We start from the raw sequence: 21,396 nt of genomic DNA, 5'->3' as shown, positions 1-21,396 counted from the left end.
TTTAAGGACTCTCAGAAGATTATAGTCAGCTATTTAGAATAGCTTAGGCTATTAGCATTTTCAAAATTCTAGGATTCTACAAAAAGTTTGTAAGGAAATCTATATAATGGAAAACTTTTTTCATCTCATCTTATTTGGGGTGGTGGATTTTTTGCTGGGTCATTTACAATAGATTTCAGATGAGGGGTCAAAATACCGATTGAAAATGTGGTAATTTGATTCATCAAGCAATTAAATCACATACCACCTAATCTTTTCAATAGATCATTAATAGGAGTGATGTTCGAGCAACACGATCTGGTCAAAGACAAACCTCTGAAAAGAAAGTGTCCAACGAGAAAAAGGTAGCTTATTATTATAAGCTCTGACGTTGCCGCAACAATGCTTTAGTAATTACCGAAAGCATTTAATTTCATGGTTCCCGCAGCAGGGCAGCCTGCAATGCCCACGTGCGTGAGAACCACTCGGTCGATGACTCAAAGAGCGAAGCAGACCTCGGGGGCAGGCACCGCCAGTGTAGCCTCTGCGGGAGCAGCCTTGGCTGTGCCGGCCACGCGAGCGGCACGTGGTGAGAACTGTTCCTTCATCAGTGGCTGAAGTAGAATGCTCTGGTCCCTGAGGTTTTTCGTGTTCAGTTTTTAAAGTCATCGTGTACTTCTTTGAGTAGGCGAGGAGGAAACGGGAGATTCCAGGTCCCGAAGACAGGTTCAGTGCCCCACCATCCAGTTAGCACACAGTGGGCGCTCAAGCGGTGAAGCATGTGCACCGGTGGGCAGCGCCACAAAGTGAAGATTAATGGCCCCAGTAAATTACAGCCCATTTGTTTGGTGGAATACAGTGTAGCGTTTAAGAACGATCCTGTGAAAGACACTTCATGACATGGTCCAGGATGTATTAAGTGGGCAAAGAAAACAGGTCCAATTCTGAACAGTGTGATCACAATTCTAAAATATGTATGTGAATATGTGAACATAGGAAAAAAACTGGAAAAGCATACCCTGAATTGTCAGCAGTGATGATTTCTGAATAAGGTCATCTTGAGTGATTTTTATTTATTTATTTTTTGAGGAAGATTAGCCCTGAGCTAACATCTGCCGCTAATCCTCCTCTTTCTTGCTGAGGAAGAGTGGCTCGGAGCTAACATCCGTGCCCATCTTCCTCTGCTTTATATGTGGGACACCCACCACAGCATGTTTTCGACAGGCAGTGGGTGGGTCCGCACCCGGGATCTGAGCACCTGGGCTGCCAAAGCAGAAGCGTGAACTTACCTGCTGCGCAGCGGGGCCAGCCCCTCTGGGGTGATGTTTTTTGCGCTTTGCTTTTCCTGATTTTCTATAATAAATATGCATTTGATAGTCAGAGGCAAAAGGTAAAATACTTTAGCACCTTTGGTTTTGTAAACAGATATCCTATACTTGGCAGGAAGTTTTATCTGTATTTATCGTATTTAAATAGGGTATTTTAAATAGGATATTTTAAAATGACTTTTAATCATAAAATCCATTAAGGCATAGATTCATATTGTTGCCTTTTTTCTTTCCCAAATTACCTAGTACTTTTTAATTTTTTTCGAGGAAGATTGGCCTTGAGCTAACATCTGTGCCCATCTTCCTCTAGTTTATATGTGGGACAGCTGCCACAGCATGGCTTGATAAGCAGTGCATAGGTCCATGCCCAGGATCTGAACCAGCAAACCCCGGGCCACCAAAGTGGAGTGTATGAACTCAGCTGCTATGCCACTGGACCGGCTCCTTACCTAGCATTTTTAATGCAGAATTTTCTATCTAGTCAAAATGGATCTGTTATGTCATTTTTATTTTAGATAATATAACAGAAAGAAAAGTACCAGATCAAGGAAGGCCTGCCAAAAAGATCGAAGAAGAACCAGGCAAGGTAGAGTATAAGTATCTGTTTATTTCTAGACATTTGGAAAATCTCATTTTTATTTTCATGAAGCTGAAATTAAGCTTACAAAACTGCTTCAAGAGGTTAACCTCCACGTGTGTGAAAACCTCTTGAAGCACAAGGAAGCGTCAAGAGGGTTTACTGTTATGGTTTGTGAGGTGTCTCATCTTTAAAACCTTATAGGTAGAGAATGTGTAGTTTGGTTAACAGAAGAGAGAAAATAAAAACACAGCTGACGGAAACCTTCATGTGAGCATCGGCTAGGAGATGGGTGCAGTGGGTGAAATGCGTTGACTCTGGATTCAGCTAGGCCTGAGTTTGCCTATTGTCTCGCTTCCAATTGGCTATATAATCTTGGGGAAGCTATGAGTTTGTTCTCCCAGCTGTAACATGTAATATCTACACAGAGTAGTTTCAAGAATGAAATCACCTGACGTTTCTGACAGCATCTAGCATAGTGCCTGGTAGAGTCTTCAAAAAGAGCCACCATTTCGAGGACCCAATCCCTTAATTTATAATCCATGCTATAATTCCTTAGCCTTAAAAAAAAAAAAAAAAGTTATGCCAAAGTGTAAGAAACCTGGCTAGGTTCTTACCAAAAATCAGACATAGATCCTCCAAGGAAGGCAGTACAGGGTGATCTTCACAGGCGAGCAGCTGGACCTCACAGCTCCTCCCTCAAGGTTGGTTTTCTCCTTAAGGATTATCGCTAGTGTCTACCTTTGCAGCCACACAGGCCTCAAGCACAGTGTTACCCTTAAACTCTAGTCCGGGTAGAAATACGTATCTCATTAAAACTCAGAAACGTAGAAACCTCTAAAAATTATGTTGAAATGAGTGGATTAAATTGGCAAAGGTGGTTGAAAGGTACAAACTTCCAGTTATAAAATAGGTAAGTAGAGAATGTAATGTACTGCATGGTGACTACAGTTAATAATATTGTATATTTGAAAGTTGCTAAGAGTAGATCTTAAAAGTTCTCATCACAAGAAAACAAAATTTGTAACTGTGCATGGTGATGGATGTTAACTAGACTAACTGGGGTGATCATTGCACAATATACAAATATTGAATCATGTTGTATACCTGAAACTAATGTAATGTTGTATGCCAATTATATTACAGTAAAAAAAAAAACTACCAAATAACAAATTGACTTGAAAAAGAAAATACGCTTCACATTTTATATGGTTAATCTTACTGTGCCACATTGAAAAATAGTTTTGCTCATATGATAAACTTATTTATAATAATCCAAAGTTATTAAAAAAGATTTTGTCCTTGACAATACTGGTAATCCAATAAACATTGGATTTCTGATTCTCAAACCTTTGTAATTATCAACATAATTTAAGTAAAAAGATACGTATTTGTTAGGTGAGTGAATTTTTCCACCTTAGTTTTCATATATTTTAATTTTTGGTAATACCTAAAACCTATTACATAGTTTTTTTAATATGGATTGGTTCTCCCTCTTTCTGGACCATAGCAATGGTTTATGTAGCTGGTCTTCTGACTCCATGTAAACATTTAATTGTATTTGTTTTTGTTTCTTAAATTATGTACGTGGGATATATCTCTTAACTTTCACATTTTCGGGCCTAAAAAATTGGTGGAATATATCCCAAGAAGAGAGACTCTCACTCTATTCTGTTTATTCACATCCAGGTCATGTCTTTTAAAGTTGATAGCGAAGTAAATACTTTGGAATCACAAACCAGTGTGACAAACGGAAGGGATCCAGATGGAGTCTTATCCAAAGTGGAAAAGTTACCTGAGACAAATCCTGCAGAAGTGAAAGGGAGGCCATCCTTCGCACCAGTAGATTTTCTGTTTCGGCCACCAGATGGTCTGAAGAGCTATGACGTAACACCTAGACTCCAACAAGCACCGCTACTTTGACAGCCAGTGACAGAATGAGATGTTATGAATGAATTCCTTGCTGACATGGAGAACGAATGCCTTTCTTAAATTTGGCCTGTGCTTTTTAAGTTATTTAGTTAGTAAACTATGTTCATTACAAATCATGAAAATTTGACCTCTCCAAAAAATTTTTCAGAAGGATACAATAATGTATTTGACAGATTTGATATTTTCTGTGCATTATTATTTTCACGATTCAATTTGCTTTTTTTTGCTTTTAAGAAGTGACTTAATTGCAACACTTAGAAATAAATTTTTAGAAAGAAGAAATTGCTATACTGCAGCTCAGACATGGTTTGGATTTTTTTGTTTGTGTTTTTTTTACTGAGTACTACTTTATAAAAGCTATCTCAAAAGACAAAATGATTAACTTGTAAAGTGGGGAGAAAAAATCAGTTTGAATCTTTACAAGAAATGGCAAGGTTGCTTTCCAAAGGCTGGCTGGCGGCAGATTGACCGAGAACTGCTCTGCGGCATCTGAGACTCCTAAGTGTGTATGTCCGGTTGAGAGGGCTTTGCATCTGTGGATCTCATCACAGGGGGCAGAGACGGGCCTTCCCGCTGGAGGTGTTTACGGTTTTTCCCTCTAGATTAGACATGTTTTAAAAAACAGAAACATATTTCTATTTTATCCCATGTTTTTAAAAAACAACATAATTTTGAAATCCTTCAGTGAGATGTATGGGTTCATGTTTTACGAAGTGTATTTTTGCTCTTGCTTAGTGATGAGGCTCCAGAAGTAACAAAAGAAATGTTGGCACACAAAAGTGAAACTTCAGTACATCAAGATTCCGACGAATTACGCCGTCCTTTGAGTTCTCTGACAGTTGGGAGCACAGGTATGGTATTTTCATGAATTTTTTACTTGTTTCTCTGGGTTATGGTTTATCAGAGATCGTTTAGAGTCTTTTCCACCATGTGTCTCACCATGTAGCTCAGGGTGTGATCTCAGGGTCAGAAGAGACGGAAAAGCATGGGGAGGGCTATCTGGAAACAGAGCTGGAATGAGGACTGCAGACTGAGAGGAGGACCGAAATGTAAATTTCAAGAGATGAAGAACATTGAGAGACACTGTAAAAGGAGATCTGATGAATGAAATCTTTGAGGCAGAAATAAAATTTTATTTAAATTTTAAATTTATTTACAATTTTAAATTTCAATGTTGAAAAAATTGAAGGATTTAAGAAATTTGTCTTGTGGGGGATGTCGTTATAGGAGTTGCTGCTTTGAAATGTATATGTAATGTTTTCTTTAATCTATAGATCGTGTCTTAAATAAAAATGAAACTACTACTGAAAATTTACATGGCTTTCCAATAAAAGAAGTCCCATCACTTGAAATAAAGGAGGATCAGACATCTCAGCAGCGACATGTGCTGCATTTCAGGTCTGTGCGTTTGTTCCCAGTGTAAGCATTTTGTATTAATGTCTAGACATTTAAAACCAAAATTAAACTATTTTAACCTTAATATAATACGTAGATGAATTAGGAGGAAACTGACCTTGAGTGATTTTTATTTATCTTTTAAATTAAAAATCTTTTTCAATGGCTAGTATATTCATGTGGTTGCTAACTTAAAAGATAGAAAGAGGTACAAGTGAGAAGCCTTTTTTCCAACTCTGCTCCCAACCCTACAGTTCGAACCTTCCACAGAGGCAAGTGTTATTCATTTCTTGTGAATTCTTCCAGAGATACATAATGCATATGTAGATAAACTTTTTTTAAATGTAAACAGTAGCATACTATTCTGTTTTCATTTAATGTTAAATGTAGGAGATATTCCATTTGAGTCCTTTAAGAACTTTCTCATGCTGTTTTTGTGTGTGTTTTAATGGCCGCATGGTATCCAATTGTATGGCTACACCACGATTTACTTAGTAGGTCCCTGTTGCTGGTTGTTTCCATTGAGTTCAGTCTGGTAGTATTACTGTCAAGCCTGCAAAAAACAAGCCTGGATGCTTTTCAATCCTCTCCTGTGCAAATAAATAAAGACCTCAATTTACATTCCCTCAGCAAAATATGGGAGTTCCTATTTTATCATACCTTTTTTTCAAACAAAGAAACTAAGTTAATGTTTATTTTACAAAAGAAGGATAGAGGGAGATGATGGTAGGCTCCTTGGCCCACTAAATCATAAGATAGGATTATGTTTCTCCAACTATGAAGACTGAAAATTAGAGTTCCTGTTTGGGAACCTAAAAGCCATGTCACCTAAATGCCTTGGACACAGATCAGAGGACTGCATCTGGAGAAAGGCCCCAACGCTCCACATCACACAGGAAATGATGACATACTATGTTCTTGAGTGAATGTAGCAAGGAGATTCTCACATCTTTTCCAATACAGTACTAACCACTTTTTTGGGCTTTGACAATCAAATAGAGGAGAAATATTATCTTCCTATACTTTTAATACTCATTTGTTCTATTATGAATGAGTATATTTCAGAGCCACTTCAGCTGTTTGTAGAACGTAAGGTTTTATGATTGTAAGGGATTTTAGAGATGAGCTAGTCCACCGTGTTGTTGGACTGAGACATTGAGATAATAAGCAATTTACCCAACTAAATAATGTCGGATCTAAGACAAGTCTCCTTTCTCATTAATTAAGTTTTCATTAGATATAAACAGCTAATTTTTTCTTCTAAGAAAAAAAACTATCCTCAGTTTCTCCTGCTAAGATGCTTTTTATAAAGAGACAGAGTCAATTTATCTTGGGCCGGGGTTTCTCAACTTGCACTACTGACATTTCAGATTGGATAATTCTTGTTGTGGGGCCGTCCTCTGCATCGCAGGATGTTGTGTAACGTCCCAGACCAGTAGCACTCCTCTGGTTTGTGACAAAGGTGCTCTAGACACTGCCAGATGTCCCCTGGGGGGCAAAATTGACCAGTGTTGAGAACTACCGCCCTTGGACAAGCAAAGCCTACTAATTAGAATCTGTGAGGCCCTGACACTGTAATTCCAGTCTTACAGGGTTTAGCTTCAACTTACTCTGGGCAGTTGGGTTGGTCTCAGTTCCATGGGCAATACCAGAAGTAAAGACAGAACTCAGGCATGTCTGGTTCTTTCTGTTTCATCTCTGATAAATGAGAACGGAAAGAACTAGAAATATTAGCTTGGAAAGTTGCTCTTGGCATTAACCATCCACGTAAGTTTTAGGTGTAGAAAGATGGACATGTATAGGATATCAACTTGTATTTATGGATTTTAATATATCACAGTTCATAAAATAAGCATCAGCTCTGGAAAATCGCTATTGTATAAGTGTCATATTGCTAATACTTAGATATTAGTATGAGAAACATTTGTAAAGCTGAAACATGTCATAATTTTAGAAAGATTCTCTGATATGAAAGAGAGGAATTAATATTGACCGACTGCCTTGAGTGGGAAAGGAAGCTTGAAGTATAGATTCCAAACAAAGGGGAGGGAACATTTATGTTTTTTGTCTTAGCTTTGTTTATTTTATTTTATTTATGTATTTATTCTTTTTAGGAAGATCGGCCCTGAGCTAACATCTGTTGCCAGTCTTCCTCCTTTTTTTCCCTCTCCCCAAAGCCCTGACATATAGCTGTATATCCTAGTTGTAGGTCATTCTAGTTCTTCTGCGTGGGATGCCAGCACAGCATGGCCTGATGAGCGGTGTGTAGGTCTGGGCCCAGGATCTGAACCAGTGAACCCTGGGCTGCTGCAGGTGAGTGCATGGACCCAACCACTTGGCCACCAGGGTGGCTCTGCATTGTTTATTTTAATATGTCTACATTTATCTGAAACAAAAATCTAGTGTTGCCGAACTTTATTGTTTTGTTAATCAAAATAGCAAGACTTTTCATTTCTCAACATACGTTCACTAGTATCTCTGTGCTAAAATGGTAGATGACTTATAAGGTGTAAGTAATTAGAATGTTAGCAATCATTCCTGGGAGTTAAACGTTTGCCTATTTTATTATTAGATTTTTTATGACTTTTTGAGTGACATCTATATCTAGTATTGTTTAATTATGCAAAATATTTTCTGAATGAAAATGACCTAAATAAATATGGAACAAATTTTCTGATATTTCCTTAATCTTATTTGGAGAAGCTTTTTAGAAAAAATCATTTGTGTGCTGTGTGAAGTCCTTAGATGCTGATGTACAGTGAGTTGTTTGAGGTTGAATTCTTGTAAAATACAAGGTGAACAGAATGCTGTTTACTATGTAGCAACATATATGAGAATGAATATTGCTACGTTTTAGTGGGAACAGAAGCAGACAGTTAATGCTCAGTATTGGTATGACAAAGTTTTGTAGTCGATGTTTTTTTGTTTTGCTTTAAGGTAAGAGTTTGATTCTGGAAGCCCCAGGATATTTGGGGTGAGGTCGTCTTATCAGCTGGCTGACTTGCAATCAAGGTCCTGTTTTGTTCTCTAGCTTTTAAAAATCTCATCTTTTCCTTAGCAGAAGATCTTATTCCCCTCGCAGTTGGTCAAAAAAGACTCCTTAAGGCAGAAATATTCAAACGGCTTGAAGAACTGGTGGACAATTTGGAATACAAATGAGGCAAAAAGGATACCACCTGTGCAGACCTGGATGGGTTCTGGAACATGGCCAGCCTTCAGGTATGTGGCCAGGATTTGGAATGGCTTAACTTTCGAGTCGCATGTTTTTGGAAGTGAGGTAACAGTAGTAAAATGGGAGTAGTAGAGGCTGCTTAGGTATCTGTAATATTAAAGGAGATATTAGCCCCTTTACAAACTGTAAAGCACTGTCTAAATTTTATGGCTGCTGTCCCCTCCTCCTGCATACTGTCAGGGTAATTTCTATATGGGTTGGAAATTGAGATTCTATTCAGCTGTTGCCTAGTCTGTGATGATTCCATGTGTGCGAAAATGAGGACGAGTCTTCAGTAGCTGGGTCCATCGAGCAGTTATTGTCCCTGCTGTGTGTCAGGCGTTGTATGAGGAGCTGACAAATAGGCACATTCTCTACCCCAGAGGAGTTTATAGTTTTATCAGAGTCAGACATAGCCCTCATACCAATCTGGTGTAGAAAGCGCTGATAGAGGCCGTTACTAGGAAAATCAGTGAAGGTAGGGAGATGACAATTTCTAGCTTTTTGAGCTTATTTTAGAAATAAGCATATAAAATACTAATTCAAGAACCAGTGGCCAAGAACCATGAGACATTTGCAGACAGCCCGAAACCTGGAAGAAGGGGCCGCAGCAGCACAGGAAGGAAGCTGTCTGGATGAGGCCGTGGGCTGATCCAGGAGAAAGAACTTTAAAAGCAAGTGTTAATATGCTCAAAGAGACCAGGCATTTTTTCTGCCAAATGAGAACAGCTATGCAAAAAAGAACATTCAGAGAACGACAACAAGAGCTCTTTGAAGTTAAAAACTATATGAGCAGAAATGTAAGATTCACTAGAAAGATGGAATATGAAGCTGAGATCTCCCATAAATTAGAGCAAAAAGAGAGAGATAAAAGAGGAGAGACTAGATAAGAATATTAAGGGGACCAGTCTAGGAAGTATAATATCCAAATAACAGGGATTCCAGAAAAAGAGAACAGAAAAAATAGTGGAGAGGAAATGATCAATGAAATAGTTTGACATTTTCCTGGAACTGGAGGACCTGAATTCCAGATTGAAGGAGCCCATTGAGTGCCTAGCACTGTATGTCAGTGTAGACACACACCAATGCACAATGAAATATAATTGTACAACTCTTGGGATGAGGAGAAACATCTAGAAACTTCCAGAGAGCAAAAACAAGTTTCATACAAAAGGTCAAAAATCAGAATATCCCTAGATTTCTCAACAGCGACATCGAAAGCTGGGAGAACAAGGCCCTCGAACTTCTCGGGGAAAATAACACTCAGCCTGGTGTTGTATACCCAGCCAGTCACGCTTGAGGGTGGAAAGGCATGTTTCAGACACACACAGTCTGAAATTTTACCTCCCAGGCACCCTTTCTCAGGAAACTGAGAACGGCCCTCACAAAAATGAGGGAGTAAGCCAAGAAAGGGGAAGGAGCTGGGACAGATCCCCAAAAAGTCTAAGGGAATTGTGGCTGAGGTGAGTAAAGAGGGTGAGCAGCAGGCTTAGGAAGCAGCTGTTCAGACTGGAGCAGGAGGCTGGGGCTCGGCGAGATACTGTCTCTGAGGCTGAACGGAACAGAATACCCGAGTGGTTTGCTTTTCTAGTTGTATTAAGAGGGAATTTATACATACTGTGCAGACTTTAGAGGCAAATTGATGATAGATACATTAAAAAACTAAGCAAACAAAAAGCAAAGCAATGATGAAGTCTAGAGAAAAATGTGAAGAAACACAATATTCTGGTAATTATATGGCGCAGAAGTGAATAGTGTTTATGGAGTCACTTTATGACCAGTTGACATAATAATGAGTTGGTTCACTAGCATCCTTCAATGGTGACCAATTAATTTTGTCTTTCTTAGTATCATAATTATTTTATGGATTTAAAAGTATTTGTGTTGGCATCTTTTACAGTCATTATCTTTAGTGATGCTCATTTCCCAGTTTTGGCCAGTGGGAGCCTCTTCAAGTTGGCTCCTGGGGCTTTTATTTATTTTAAAGAGCTATACTGAGGATAAACAATCTACATATGATAAAATCTGCCCATTCTAAGTGTAAAAGTCAATGATGTTTAGTAAATTTACAGAGTTGTGCAACCGTCGCTGCAATCCAAACTTAGAACGTTTTCCTCACCGCAGAAAGATGCCTCTTGCCTGTTTTCAGTCAGTTCCCATTGCCACTCCCAGTCCCAAGCAACCACGAGTCTCCTTACTGTCTCTGTAGATTTGCTTTTTCTGAACGTTTCATTCTAAGAATCACCCAATATGTGGTCTTTTGTATGTGGCTTCTTTCCCTCGGCGTGGTGTCTCTGGGGTTCCTCCATGTTGCAGCACATGCCTGTACTTTGTTCCTTTCATGGCTGAGTAGCGGTTCATGGAGACATCAGTCTGTATCGTCCAGTTGATGGACATTTCCACTATTTGACGATTACGAATAATCTATGAATATTCACTTACAAATCTTCATGTGGGCATGTTTTCTTTCACTTGGGTAGATATGGCTGGATCATGTGGTAAATTTCTGTTTAACTATTTAAGAAACTGCCAAACTGCTTTCCAAATTGATTACACCCTTTCACGTGCCCGCCAGCAGTGTGTGAGAGCTCCTGTTGCTCCGCATCCTCACCAGTGCTTGCTCCTGTCTCTCTTAGTATTGGCCATCCTGTGGGGTGTGAACTGTCATATTGTAGATTTGATTTGCATTTCCCTAATGAGTAATGATGATCAGCATCTTTTCATGTGCTTATTATTAGACATTTGTATGTCGTCTTCGGTGAAATATCTATTCAAATCTTTTTGCCCATTTTTAATTGGGTCTGTCTTTTTATTATTGAGTTGTAAGTGTTCTTTGTATATTCTGGATACAAGTCCTTTATCAGAAATATTTGCAAATATTTCCTCCCAGTTTGTGGCTTGTTCTTTAATTTTCTTAATGGTATCTTTTGGAACACAGCTGTTTTTAATTTTGATGAAGTTCAGTTTATCAATTTTTTTAATGTTGTGATTTTGGCATTATTTCCAAGAACTCTTTTTGCCTAACCATAGGTCACAAAGATTTTATCTTATGTTTACTTCTAAAAGCTTTATCTCTTTCACTTAGGTCTGTGAACATTTGGAGTTCATTTTTTAAAAAAATTAAGTTGTGATTAATTATTTTTTGCTAGGAAAGATTTGCCCTGAGCAAATCTGTTGCCAGTCTTCCTCTCTTTTTTTTCCTCCCCAAAGCCCTGGTATATAATTGTGTATTCTAGTTGTAAGTCCTACTAGTTCTTCTGTGTGAGCTGCCACCACAGCATGGCTACTGCTAGACAAGTCATGTGGTTCCACACCCAGGAACTGAACTTGGGCTGTCAAAGCACAGCATACTGAACTTTGACCACTAGGTTATCAGGGCTGGCTCTGGAGTTCATTTTTGTGTATGGTGTAGGAAAGAGCCCAAATTCATATTTTTTCTTGCAGATATCCACTTTTCTCAGTCCTGTTTGTTGGAAAAAACTATCTTTTCCTCACTGAATTGCATTGGCACTTTTGTTGAAAATCAATTGGTCATAAGTGTAATCCTGAGTCTTTTTGACATTTAAATTTTTTTGAGAAAGGGAGATTGAGAGTACCTATTTGTATAAATGCAAATAGAGTACCTATTTGTATAAACAGAGACTCAAAGCATATTTACCCAACTGTTGACAGTGGTTACCACTTTGAGGAGATTGGAAATACCAGAAGGATGGGATCATACATTCCCATCCTGCTAGTATGTATATTATTTGAATCCTTTAAAATGAGATTGTGCCAGGGTCAGCCCAGTGGTATAGTGGTTAAATTTGGCACACTCCACTTCATTGCCCCAGGGTTTGCGGGTTCTGATCCCAGGCATGGACCTACACCACTCATCAAGCCATGTTGTGGTGGTGACCCACGTACAAAATAGAGGAAGACTGGCACAGATGTTAGCTCAGGGCCAGTCTTCCTCAAGCGAAAAAAGAAGAGGATTGGTAACAGATGTTAGGGCCGATCTTCCTCACCAAAACAATAAAAATGAAAATAAAATGAGATTATGTCAAGAGAAAGAGAAGGCAAGCTACAGACTAGGGGAAACTTTTGCAAAAGACCTATCTGATAAAGGACTGTTTTCTAAAATATACAAAGAACTCTTAAAACTCAACAATGATAAAACAAGCAACCTGATTTAAAAATGGACAAAAGAACTGAACAGACAGACACTTGATCAAAGAAGACAGATGGATGGTAAGTAAGTGTATGAAAAGATAAGATGCTCAACATCATATGCCCTTAGAGAATTGCCAGTTAAAAGTAAAATGAGACACTAGTACACACTTATTAGAATGGCAAAGATCCAAACCGCTGACAGCACCGGATGTTGGTGAGGATGTGGAGCAACAGGAGCACTCATTCATAGCTGGTGGGGGTGCAAAATGGTGCAGCCACTTTGGAAGACAGTTTGGCAGTTTCTTACAAAACTAAACAGAGTCTTACCATACGATGCTGCAGTCACGCTCCTTGGTGTTTGCCCAAATGAGCTGAAAACCTGTGTCCAGACAAACATGTGCACAGATGTTTATAGCAGCATTGTTCATAATTGCCAAGACTTGGAAGCAATGGATATGCTCCTCAGTAGGAGAAGGGATAAATAAACTGTAAAAAAAAAACAAAAAAACAAAAAAAAAACGGAGAGATTGTGTTCACACTGTATAATTTAGGATATCTCTCCTACCATTTTAGTCATCAAAATAGTTTGGGAGTTATTCACATATGACATCCTTTATGTAGATTTTTAACATAAAATAACAATGAACAATTTTACCATAAGAATTCATTTGAATACAAAATTGACAATGACAGTCTAATTTTATGTCACCAGTCCAAGTCGTTGTCAATTTGTTTGAAGCTTTTGGGCATTAATTTGTAAATTTAATATGGTTAGCATTAATCTGATAAACTTGTGCTTCATTTATTAACAGATACAGGATCTACGCCAGAAATTCAACAATCTGACCATACTTGAGGAGTGTGGATGGGAGAAAGCCAGCAATACGAGCAAAGATGTGTTTCAGGTAAATTTGTGGATTTCTAATATAGACTTTTACTTTAATGAATTTAAGCTTTAGAAACATTTAGCTTCAGGTTTTTCATTTCACAAAACGTGTCATCTATTACAATGTCCTGATTGTCTTGAAGAGTGAGGAAAGGTCAACACAAAATTCAGGATGGTTATTTCTGGCGGGGGAGGTGGGGCTGAGATTGGATTTGGTCCTCCTGAGAGCTTCTGAGTTGCTAAGTAACGGTATGTACCAGTGTGTTTTATTCTTTAAACTGTACCTATACATTGTTTTGCAGTAATAATAGCAGTAGTACATAATTTATATAATGTGCCAACTATGCTTCCCAGGCCCTCACACACATTGACTCAGTTAATCCTCACAACAGTCCTGTGAGGTGGGTGCCGTTATCCCCGGGTGGGGAATCTGAGGCCAGGAAGACTCGAGCACGTGCCCAGGGTGGAGCTGGGTTTCTCATTCCAGAACCCATGTTCTTAACCCACAGGTTATGCCATCTCTGCTTTCTATACTCTTGTGTGTGATATATTTCAAAATGAAAGAACTTTTTAAGTAGAAAAGAGGAACAATGACTCTTAGACTCTCTCTCTTCTTCCCAAATTTTATCATGTAAAATTTCCTATTTTCTCTGTAAAATTGGCTTTGTTGACATGATAGATTCCATTCTTATCTATTTGTACTAATTTTTTTCCCAAAATATTTTAACTCCAAGCTTTTGGTTCAGAATTGCTACTTCTCAAGCCAGCTTGGAGCCCTGCCACTTTTTCTTTTAGATTTTAGAAAAATGCCTCTGGTTGTAAAATCAGGTTTCTAAACTGGTACTTTATTATGCTGTGTAATCCAAATAAAAACTCTGTTTTGAATTCTGTCTTAGGAGTTTAAGATGTTAGAGTATTAAAGGATTATTGTAGGATTGTTTTACTAATGAAGTCTCCTTATTTTACTAATGAAGTAATGTCTTAGTAAGACGTTAGTAATGTCTTACTAATGACAAAGGCCCTGAGGACAGTGACGAGATTGATTGAATGAATTTCAAGTCTGTTAAACAGGAAGGATGCTGGGACATTTGGACCTGCCGTGCGCATTTCTTATCGGGTGCTTAGTCCTGGGGACATAACACCATCAGTGACGCAGATAACGGCTGTGTCAAGACAGCATTATGTCGGAGCCTTGTAATTCTGCCCCTTACCACCAGTGTTTCTCTCCTACATTATTTTATAGGCCACCGTTAAGACTACTGAACAGTTAAAATCAAACTAATCTTTTATCTATACTTTGGAACCATTCCCCCAGATCTCTTATTCATTGACCTCTCATCCCATCAGTTAGCCTTGTTCTCTCTTTTCCATCAGTTTTTAGACATGTTGAAGGGTCCTATCTTTGTTTACATTAAACGACAACCACAACTAACTCCTTGAGGGCAGGAACTTTGTCCTTTACCTTTGACCCCCAGCATGTTTAGCACATACTAGGAACTTGATAAGCATAAGATGGATGTGTGAAATATTTTAGGCATGCTTTATTCATTTTTCTTATAAGATGGTAATGAGTTGCTTTAGTAAATGTCATAATTTCTCTTTGTAGGAAAAAGTTGTCTCGGGTATAGCGAGTGAACCAAAACATGATGATGCTGGGATCGCAGATGGGGGTCGCCTCGCTGCTGTGAAGAAGGCAATGAGAGAGAGGATGCAGCCGGGAGAGCGTGCTGAGGCCGTGGGCTCTGCGGTGCCAAAGGAAGTTGATCATAAAGCGTTTGACACTGGATCTTTTAGAATTGAAAGTCCCGTTAAATCATTCTCAGGTTAGTTTTTCTGTTGAGACTACTTAAGAAACGTACTTGGGTTGGATGGGAGCTTGTACAGGAGGTGAAAAAGTTTTCACAGGAAGCAATATAAGCTGTCTGTGATTTCTGGAAAATAGACCACATCCTCACCACCAAACACTTGCAGATTTTGTTTGATGGATGGGATTAGATTACCTGAAGTGACATATCTCCTAAAGTTGCTTTTCTGTGTTTTCTAAGTGACTTCACTTCCATTATTAGCCCCTAACCCCACGGTCCTGGGAGGAAGGTCCCAGGTCCCAAGAGGGAAGGGCGATGAGCATGAGGAGTGAGGTGATTTCCTTCAGGTTGGTGCCAGGCTGGATGAGAATTTCAGCAGGAAAGGAAGCTTAGGCACCAAACCATCACACTTCTCTGGCTGTTCTTAAAAAATGACGCTTAGGGAAGGTGGGTTTGGTTTTATTTTCATTTGTATCAAAACTTTTGCCCAGATCTTTTTGAAACACAACAGGCCAATCCACAGACAGAAAGGGGACTCATGGTTGCCAGGGGCTGGGCGTGGGGAATGGGGAGTGACTGCTACAGAACCCGGGATTCCCTTGTAGGGGGATGTGAATGTTCGGGAACCAGACAGTGGTAATGGTTGTGCAACACTGTCTATGAAATAAAGGCCCCTGAATTGTACATCTTAAAATGGTTAAAATGCTGGTGGAACTTTATGTGAATTTTACCACCATAAAAAGAATGAAAGTATCTGCAGTATGATTTAGTTTATGTACAATTCTAGAAATCCCTAATCAATAGTGACCACAGGGAGCCTGGGGCTGGGGGTGGGAGGGATGAGAATGAAGCAGAGTTTAGGGGCCAGTGGAGACGCTCATCATGCTGACTGTGCTGACGGCTTGACAGGCCCACTGGAGCTCACCAAACTGTCCACAGCAGACACCCACTGCTTCTCGCCCAGCAACCGTGCCCGGAGAAAGCCGCCAAAGAAGTAGAAAAGCTACACAGGTTTCAGCTCGTGGGGTCACTTTCATGCTCCCACACGAACATGCAAAGCGAGGACCACCTCGCCAATGGGGAGTGATCGCCACCCATAATGTTCAGAGAGAACACACCCAAGCATAGAACAGCGTGCTACTTCTCATCCAAGAAAGGGAAGAAATTAAATATGTGTGTACATACACAGATGTATATTTGTAGGTATTTGCTCATATTAAAAAATAAAGGATAAGCCAAATTTATGAAAACTGTTACTTATGGGGGAGGAAGAGAGCAGAGTTGAACAGACAGGGGTAGACTCTGGACTTATGGGAATATATCTGGTTTGTGAGTTTTGACCTTGGAACCATGTACGTTTTTACATACTTATAAAACAAAATTTAAAAACATACTTTAAAAAGGCGATCTCTAACAGAAGAGAAGGGGACACTTCCGATCTTCCTCTTGGACCAGTGTTACCCTAATACCAAAACCAGACACAGGAATCACAGGAAAACTGCCAGCCAGTATCTCTTCTGGATACGGACACAAAAACCATCCACAGAATACCAGCCAGTGAAATCCAGCCACGCAGAAAAAGGACCACACACGATGGCCAAGTGGGATTTGCTCCAGAACGCAAGGTTGGTTTAACATTGGAAAAACCAACTCACGTAATGCACCTCATCCATAGAATAAAGAACCAAACCACACGGGCCTCTCAACAGACACAGGAAAAACATCCGACCAAGCTAACATCTTTTCTTGATAAAAACGCTGACCAAACCAGGAATGGAAAGGAAGGTCCCCAACCCGATAAAGGGTATCTGTGAAAACCCACGCTCACAGCATGCTTAGCGGTGAAGGACTGGATGCTTTTCCCAAGGGCAGGATCAAGAACCTCCACTCTCGGACATCAACACCACACCACGCTACAGGTTCTTCCCAGAGCAGTCGGGCGCGACGAGGAAATAACAGATCCACACCGGGAAGGAAGAAGCGAAACTATTTCTAGCCGCAGGTAACATGATCATGTACACACAAAATCCTAAGGAATACGCTAAAACACTATTAGAACGAATAAATGAGTTCAGAGGACTGCAGGATACAAGATCAGTACACAGGAATTAATTGCATTTTTATACACTTGCAATGAACAAGCTGAAAATAAAATTCAGAGAAGCATTCCAGTTATAATAGCATCAAAAAGAATAAAATGCTTCAGAACAAATTTAACAGAAGATGTGCAAAACTTATACTTGAAAACTACAAAACATCTTCGAAAGAAACTAAGACCTAAATGAGTGGAAGACGTCCTATGTACACGGATGAGAAGACAGTAGTAAGACGGCCATACTCCCCACACCGATCTACAGAGTCAACGCGAGCCCAGCAGAACCCCAGCTGGCGTCTCTGCAGAAACTGACAAGCTGACCCTAAAATCCATAAGGAGTTGCAAGGGTCCACGGAGAGCCAAAACAAGCTTGAGAAGGGACTCACACGTCCCATTTCAAAACCGACTACAAAGCAGCAGTAATCAAGACAGGGTGGAACTGGCATAAAGACACAAGGACAGGTCAAGGGCTAGAATCAGAATCCAGTACTAAACCCTCATATTTATGGGGAACTGATTTTCAACAAGGGGGCCAGGGCCGCTGGACGGGGAAAGAATGGTCTCTTCAGCCTTGGTGCTGAGACAACTGGATTTCCAGACGTAAAAAATGGAGTTTGACCGCTGCATCACTATATTCAAAAATTAACTCAAAATGGATCAAAGACCTAGACGTAAAGGCCGAAACTAGAAACTCTCAGGAAAAAACAAAAGCAAATCTTCATGACCTTGCATCTGGCAATGATTTCTTGGATATGACGGCAAAAGTACGGGCAACAAATGAAAAAACAGATAAAGTGAACTTTATCAAACAAACAAAAACTTTTTGGCATCATGGAAGACTATCAAAAACTGAAAAAAGGGGTCAGCCTGGTGGTACAGTAGTTAAGTTTGCACACTCTGCTTCAGTGGCCCAGTGTTGGTGGGTTCAGATCCTGGGCACAGACTTACACACCGCTCAACAAGCCATGCTGTTGCAGCAGCCCACATCCAAAATAGAGGAAGACTGGCACAGATGTTAGCTCAGGTCCAGTCTTCCTCAGCAAAAAAGAAAAGGTTAAAAAAGACTCAGGTCAATTCTCAGTTTTTCAGGTGCTGAGTACATATAATTAAAAAAAAGAAAAAACAACTCAGAGAATGGGAAAAAATGCACACCAAGTATTGGATAAGGGACTTGAATCTAGAATATATAAAGAACTCTTACAATTGGACAATAAAGTGACAATCCAGTTAAAGAACGGGCACAGGATCTAAACAAACATTTCTACAAAGAAGATGCACAAATAGCCAATAAGCAGATGAAAAGCTGCTCAACATGACAGTCTTCAGGGAAATGCGAGTCAAAACCACCAGGAGACACTTCGTGCCCCCTAGGACACGCTGTCTACAATCAGCAAGACACAAGTGCTGGCGAGGGTGTGAGAGATCGGAACCCTCCTACGCTGCCGGTGGGAATGCAAAATGGGGCAGCTGCTTTGGGAAATGGTCTTGTGGCTCCTCAAAGCGTTAAACATGGTGTCGCCATGTGTCCCAGCAATTCCACTCCTAGGTGTGTATATCTGAGAGAACCCTACACCTGCACACCAAGACTCGCACACGCGTGTTCCAGCAGCCCTGTGCACCACAGCCCAAAGGTGGGCCAACCCAGACGTCCATCAGTTGATGAATGGATAAATGCACAACGGGACGCTGAAAGGACGTGCCACTGACACACGCCCCAATACAGACGAACCTTGAAAACACAGGCTCGCTTGTATTTTTGCTTTATTTTGCAATAAAGCACTTCCTTTATTGCTCCTCGCTTTACCGCGCTTTGCTTTATTGCGTTTTTCACCAGATGCTCCACCAGCAAAGAGAAGATGACTTGCTGAAGGCTCAGGTGCTGGTTAGCATTTTTTAGCAATATGGTATTTTTTAATTAGGGTATGCACTTTTCTTTAGTCATAATGCTATCACCCACTTAGACTACAGCATAGCATAAACCTAACTTTTATCTGCACTCGGAAACCAAACAATTCGTGTGACTTGCTTTATGGTGACATTCACTTTGTTGTGGGGGCCTGGAGCCGAGCCCCCAGTGTCGCCCGGGTCTGGCTGTGTGCTGAGGGAAAGAAGGCAGACACAAAAAGCCACACATGGTATGGATCTGTTTACATAAGATGTCCAGGATACTCGAACCTACAGAGACAGGAAGTGGATTAGTTGGGGGTGGGGGAGGGGGGATGACAGCTAAAGGGTACAGGGTTTCTTTTAGGGGGTGACAAAAATGTCCTCCAGTTGACTACGATGATGGCTGCACAACTCCGGGCATACACTGCATTGTGCTGAGTTGTACGTTTTAAATGGGTGAACTGTGGTCCGAGAGTTATATCTCAATAAAGCAGTTCCAACAAGAAAAGAGGACAAGCCCTAAAAACTGCAAGCAAAAGGAAGCACGTGAACCATTCAGCAGGTGGAACAGAACCTGCTCACAACACACATGGACGGAGGGTCAGCATCCAGAATAGGAAGAGACATTCCAGAGGGGAGGGTGGGGATGAAGAAAGAGAGAGAAAGCACCCCGGAAGCACAGGGGCAAAGGGGAAGCACAAGCACCCCAATGCGGCCTGAAGGCGGAGCTCAGGAGCACAGCCCAAGGCAGCCCGATCCATGGGGGAGCGGGACGCGTCAACGCCAGCACCCAGGAGGGGCCGTGCCAGCCGCCGGCTACACGGGAGCCTTCCCACGCGGCTGAGGCGATGTGGGAAACCACGATTGTGCTCGTCTACGTGTGTCTACACATGTCAACATGGATGGCCTGGAGACATGCCACCGAATTTCAAAACCAAATGGTGAGACAATGCACGGGGGATCATGTGTTAGGCTAAGTTCAAAATCGACATGTTGCTGCGCATGGACTGTGGGTCCACTAGCACCCACCCTACACAGGGAGAGACACGGGGCAGGAGGGCGGAGAGGAAGGCCCAGGCTGGACCTCAGGGGATCAGTTGCTTAAAAAATGCAAAGGTGAACGCTGCTCCATCTGGGAGGGCAACAACGCACAGGCATGTCTGTCTTCAATATTTGGCACAACCGTTAATACAGAGTCTCCACTGTGTTTCAGATCCTGAAAACAGAACACAAGCACCAACCCGTGAACGTGGTGCTGCCCAGAGGCAGCACGCAGGGCACCCACCTTGGCCACCTTGCCCATGTCCTCCATGGTGGCTCTCTCGTGCGGAAACTGGGCGAAGGTCCGCTCAATCTTGGCGATGACGGCATCGACGTCCACTGTCCCCTGCGGACGGCCTCGGGGGAAGTAGAAGGTGGGGATGCTCTGGCTGCTGGCTGGTGGCAGGGGCTCCTCCTTTGTCTGGACCTGAGAAATGAGACAGGTGGTGAGGACTTGGGAACAGGAAACATCGTCCTCACATGAACCCGTAACAGACAGGGGCGGCACCGTTCTCAAAGTGAGCGCACGGGGCCACGGAACCCCAATGTGCACAGAACGCCAGACAATCCTGGGGGCCAACTCCAGCCATGAGGCCACCCGCATCCGAAAGGTCACACACCACAAGAGAGCGTCACATACCACTGATCCACACTGCTGAGCCTCCCCCAGCCCTGCCTCAGTGTGACCCCGCAACAGTGACAGCTGACGGCCCAGGCTGCCAGGGAGGCTGGCACAGGTCCTTGTGGGGAGCCTGCCCCGCAGTCCTCCTGGGGTCAGGGTCCTCCAGGCGGGCCGTCAATGGCGCTCGCTCACAGCCAGGACAGGTGTGGCCTCTCTTTGGGGCCCACACCTGCAGTCGCTGGTTCCCACGTGTGCCTCCCGGAGAATGGGACGTACGTCTGTCACCTGACCTGGGATGGCCCTCCGGGAAAGGATCTGGCCCTGCAGCCTCTTTCTCGCCAGAAGGCAGAACGGCAGCTGAGCCACCCCAAGTGAAGCCAGCACCTTCAGCAGCAACTACTTCGGAGAAGTTTGACCTCCTGACATGCTTTCCAAGACACAGTGGTGTCGGGACGTGCCCTCGGGGATTCAGGGAGCTGACCTGCT

General features: G+C 41.5%; 1 protein-coding gene and 1 long non-coding RNA gene across 2 annotated transcripts in view; one reads left to right on the top strand and one right to left on the bottom strand.

The window, feature by feature from the left end:
* LOC139044334 (serine/threonine-protein phosphatase 2A regulatory subunit B'' subunit alpha-like) overlaps nt 1–20,892 on the bottom strand; it is a 41,400-nt gene extending 20,508 nt beyond the window's left edge. Inside the window, exon 1 of the mRNA XM_070503772.1 lies at nt 20,533–20,892. Within this exon, the coding sequence (XP_070359873.1) occupies nt 20,533–20,892 (360 nt within the window). The remainder of the gene's footprint in view (nt 1–20,532) is intronic.
* Nucleotides 1,341–12,732, top strand: LOC123284417 (uncharacterized). The gene is made up of 2 exons (XR_011501294.1): nt 1,341–1,893; nt 3,574–12,732. It is a non-coding gene; the product is annotated as an uncharacterized lncRNA (long non-coding RNA).
* Nucleotides 20,893–21,396: the final 504 nt, after the last annotated feature.

Source organism: Equus asinus, unplaced genomic scaffold (assembly GCF_041296235.1).
Source record: "Equus asinus isolate D_3611 breed Donkey unplaced genomic scaffold, EquAss-T2T_v2 contig_803, whole genome shotgun sequence".
NCBI lineage: Eukaryota > Metazoa > Chordata > Mammalia > Perissodactyla > Equidae > Equus > Equus asinus.
The sequence above is the reverse complement of the archived record's forward strand: the minus strand, read 5'-3'. Positions and strand labels throughout refer to the sequence as shown.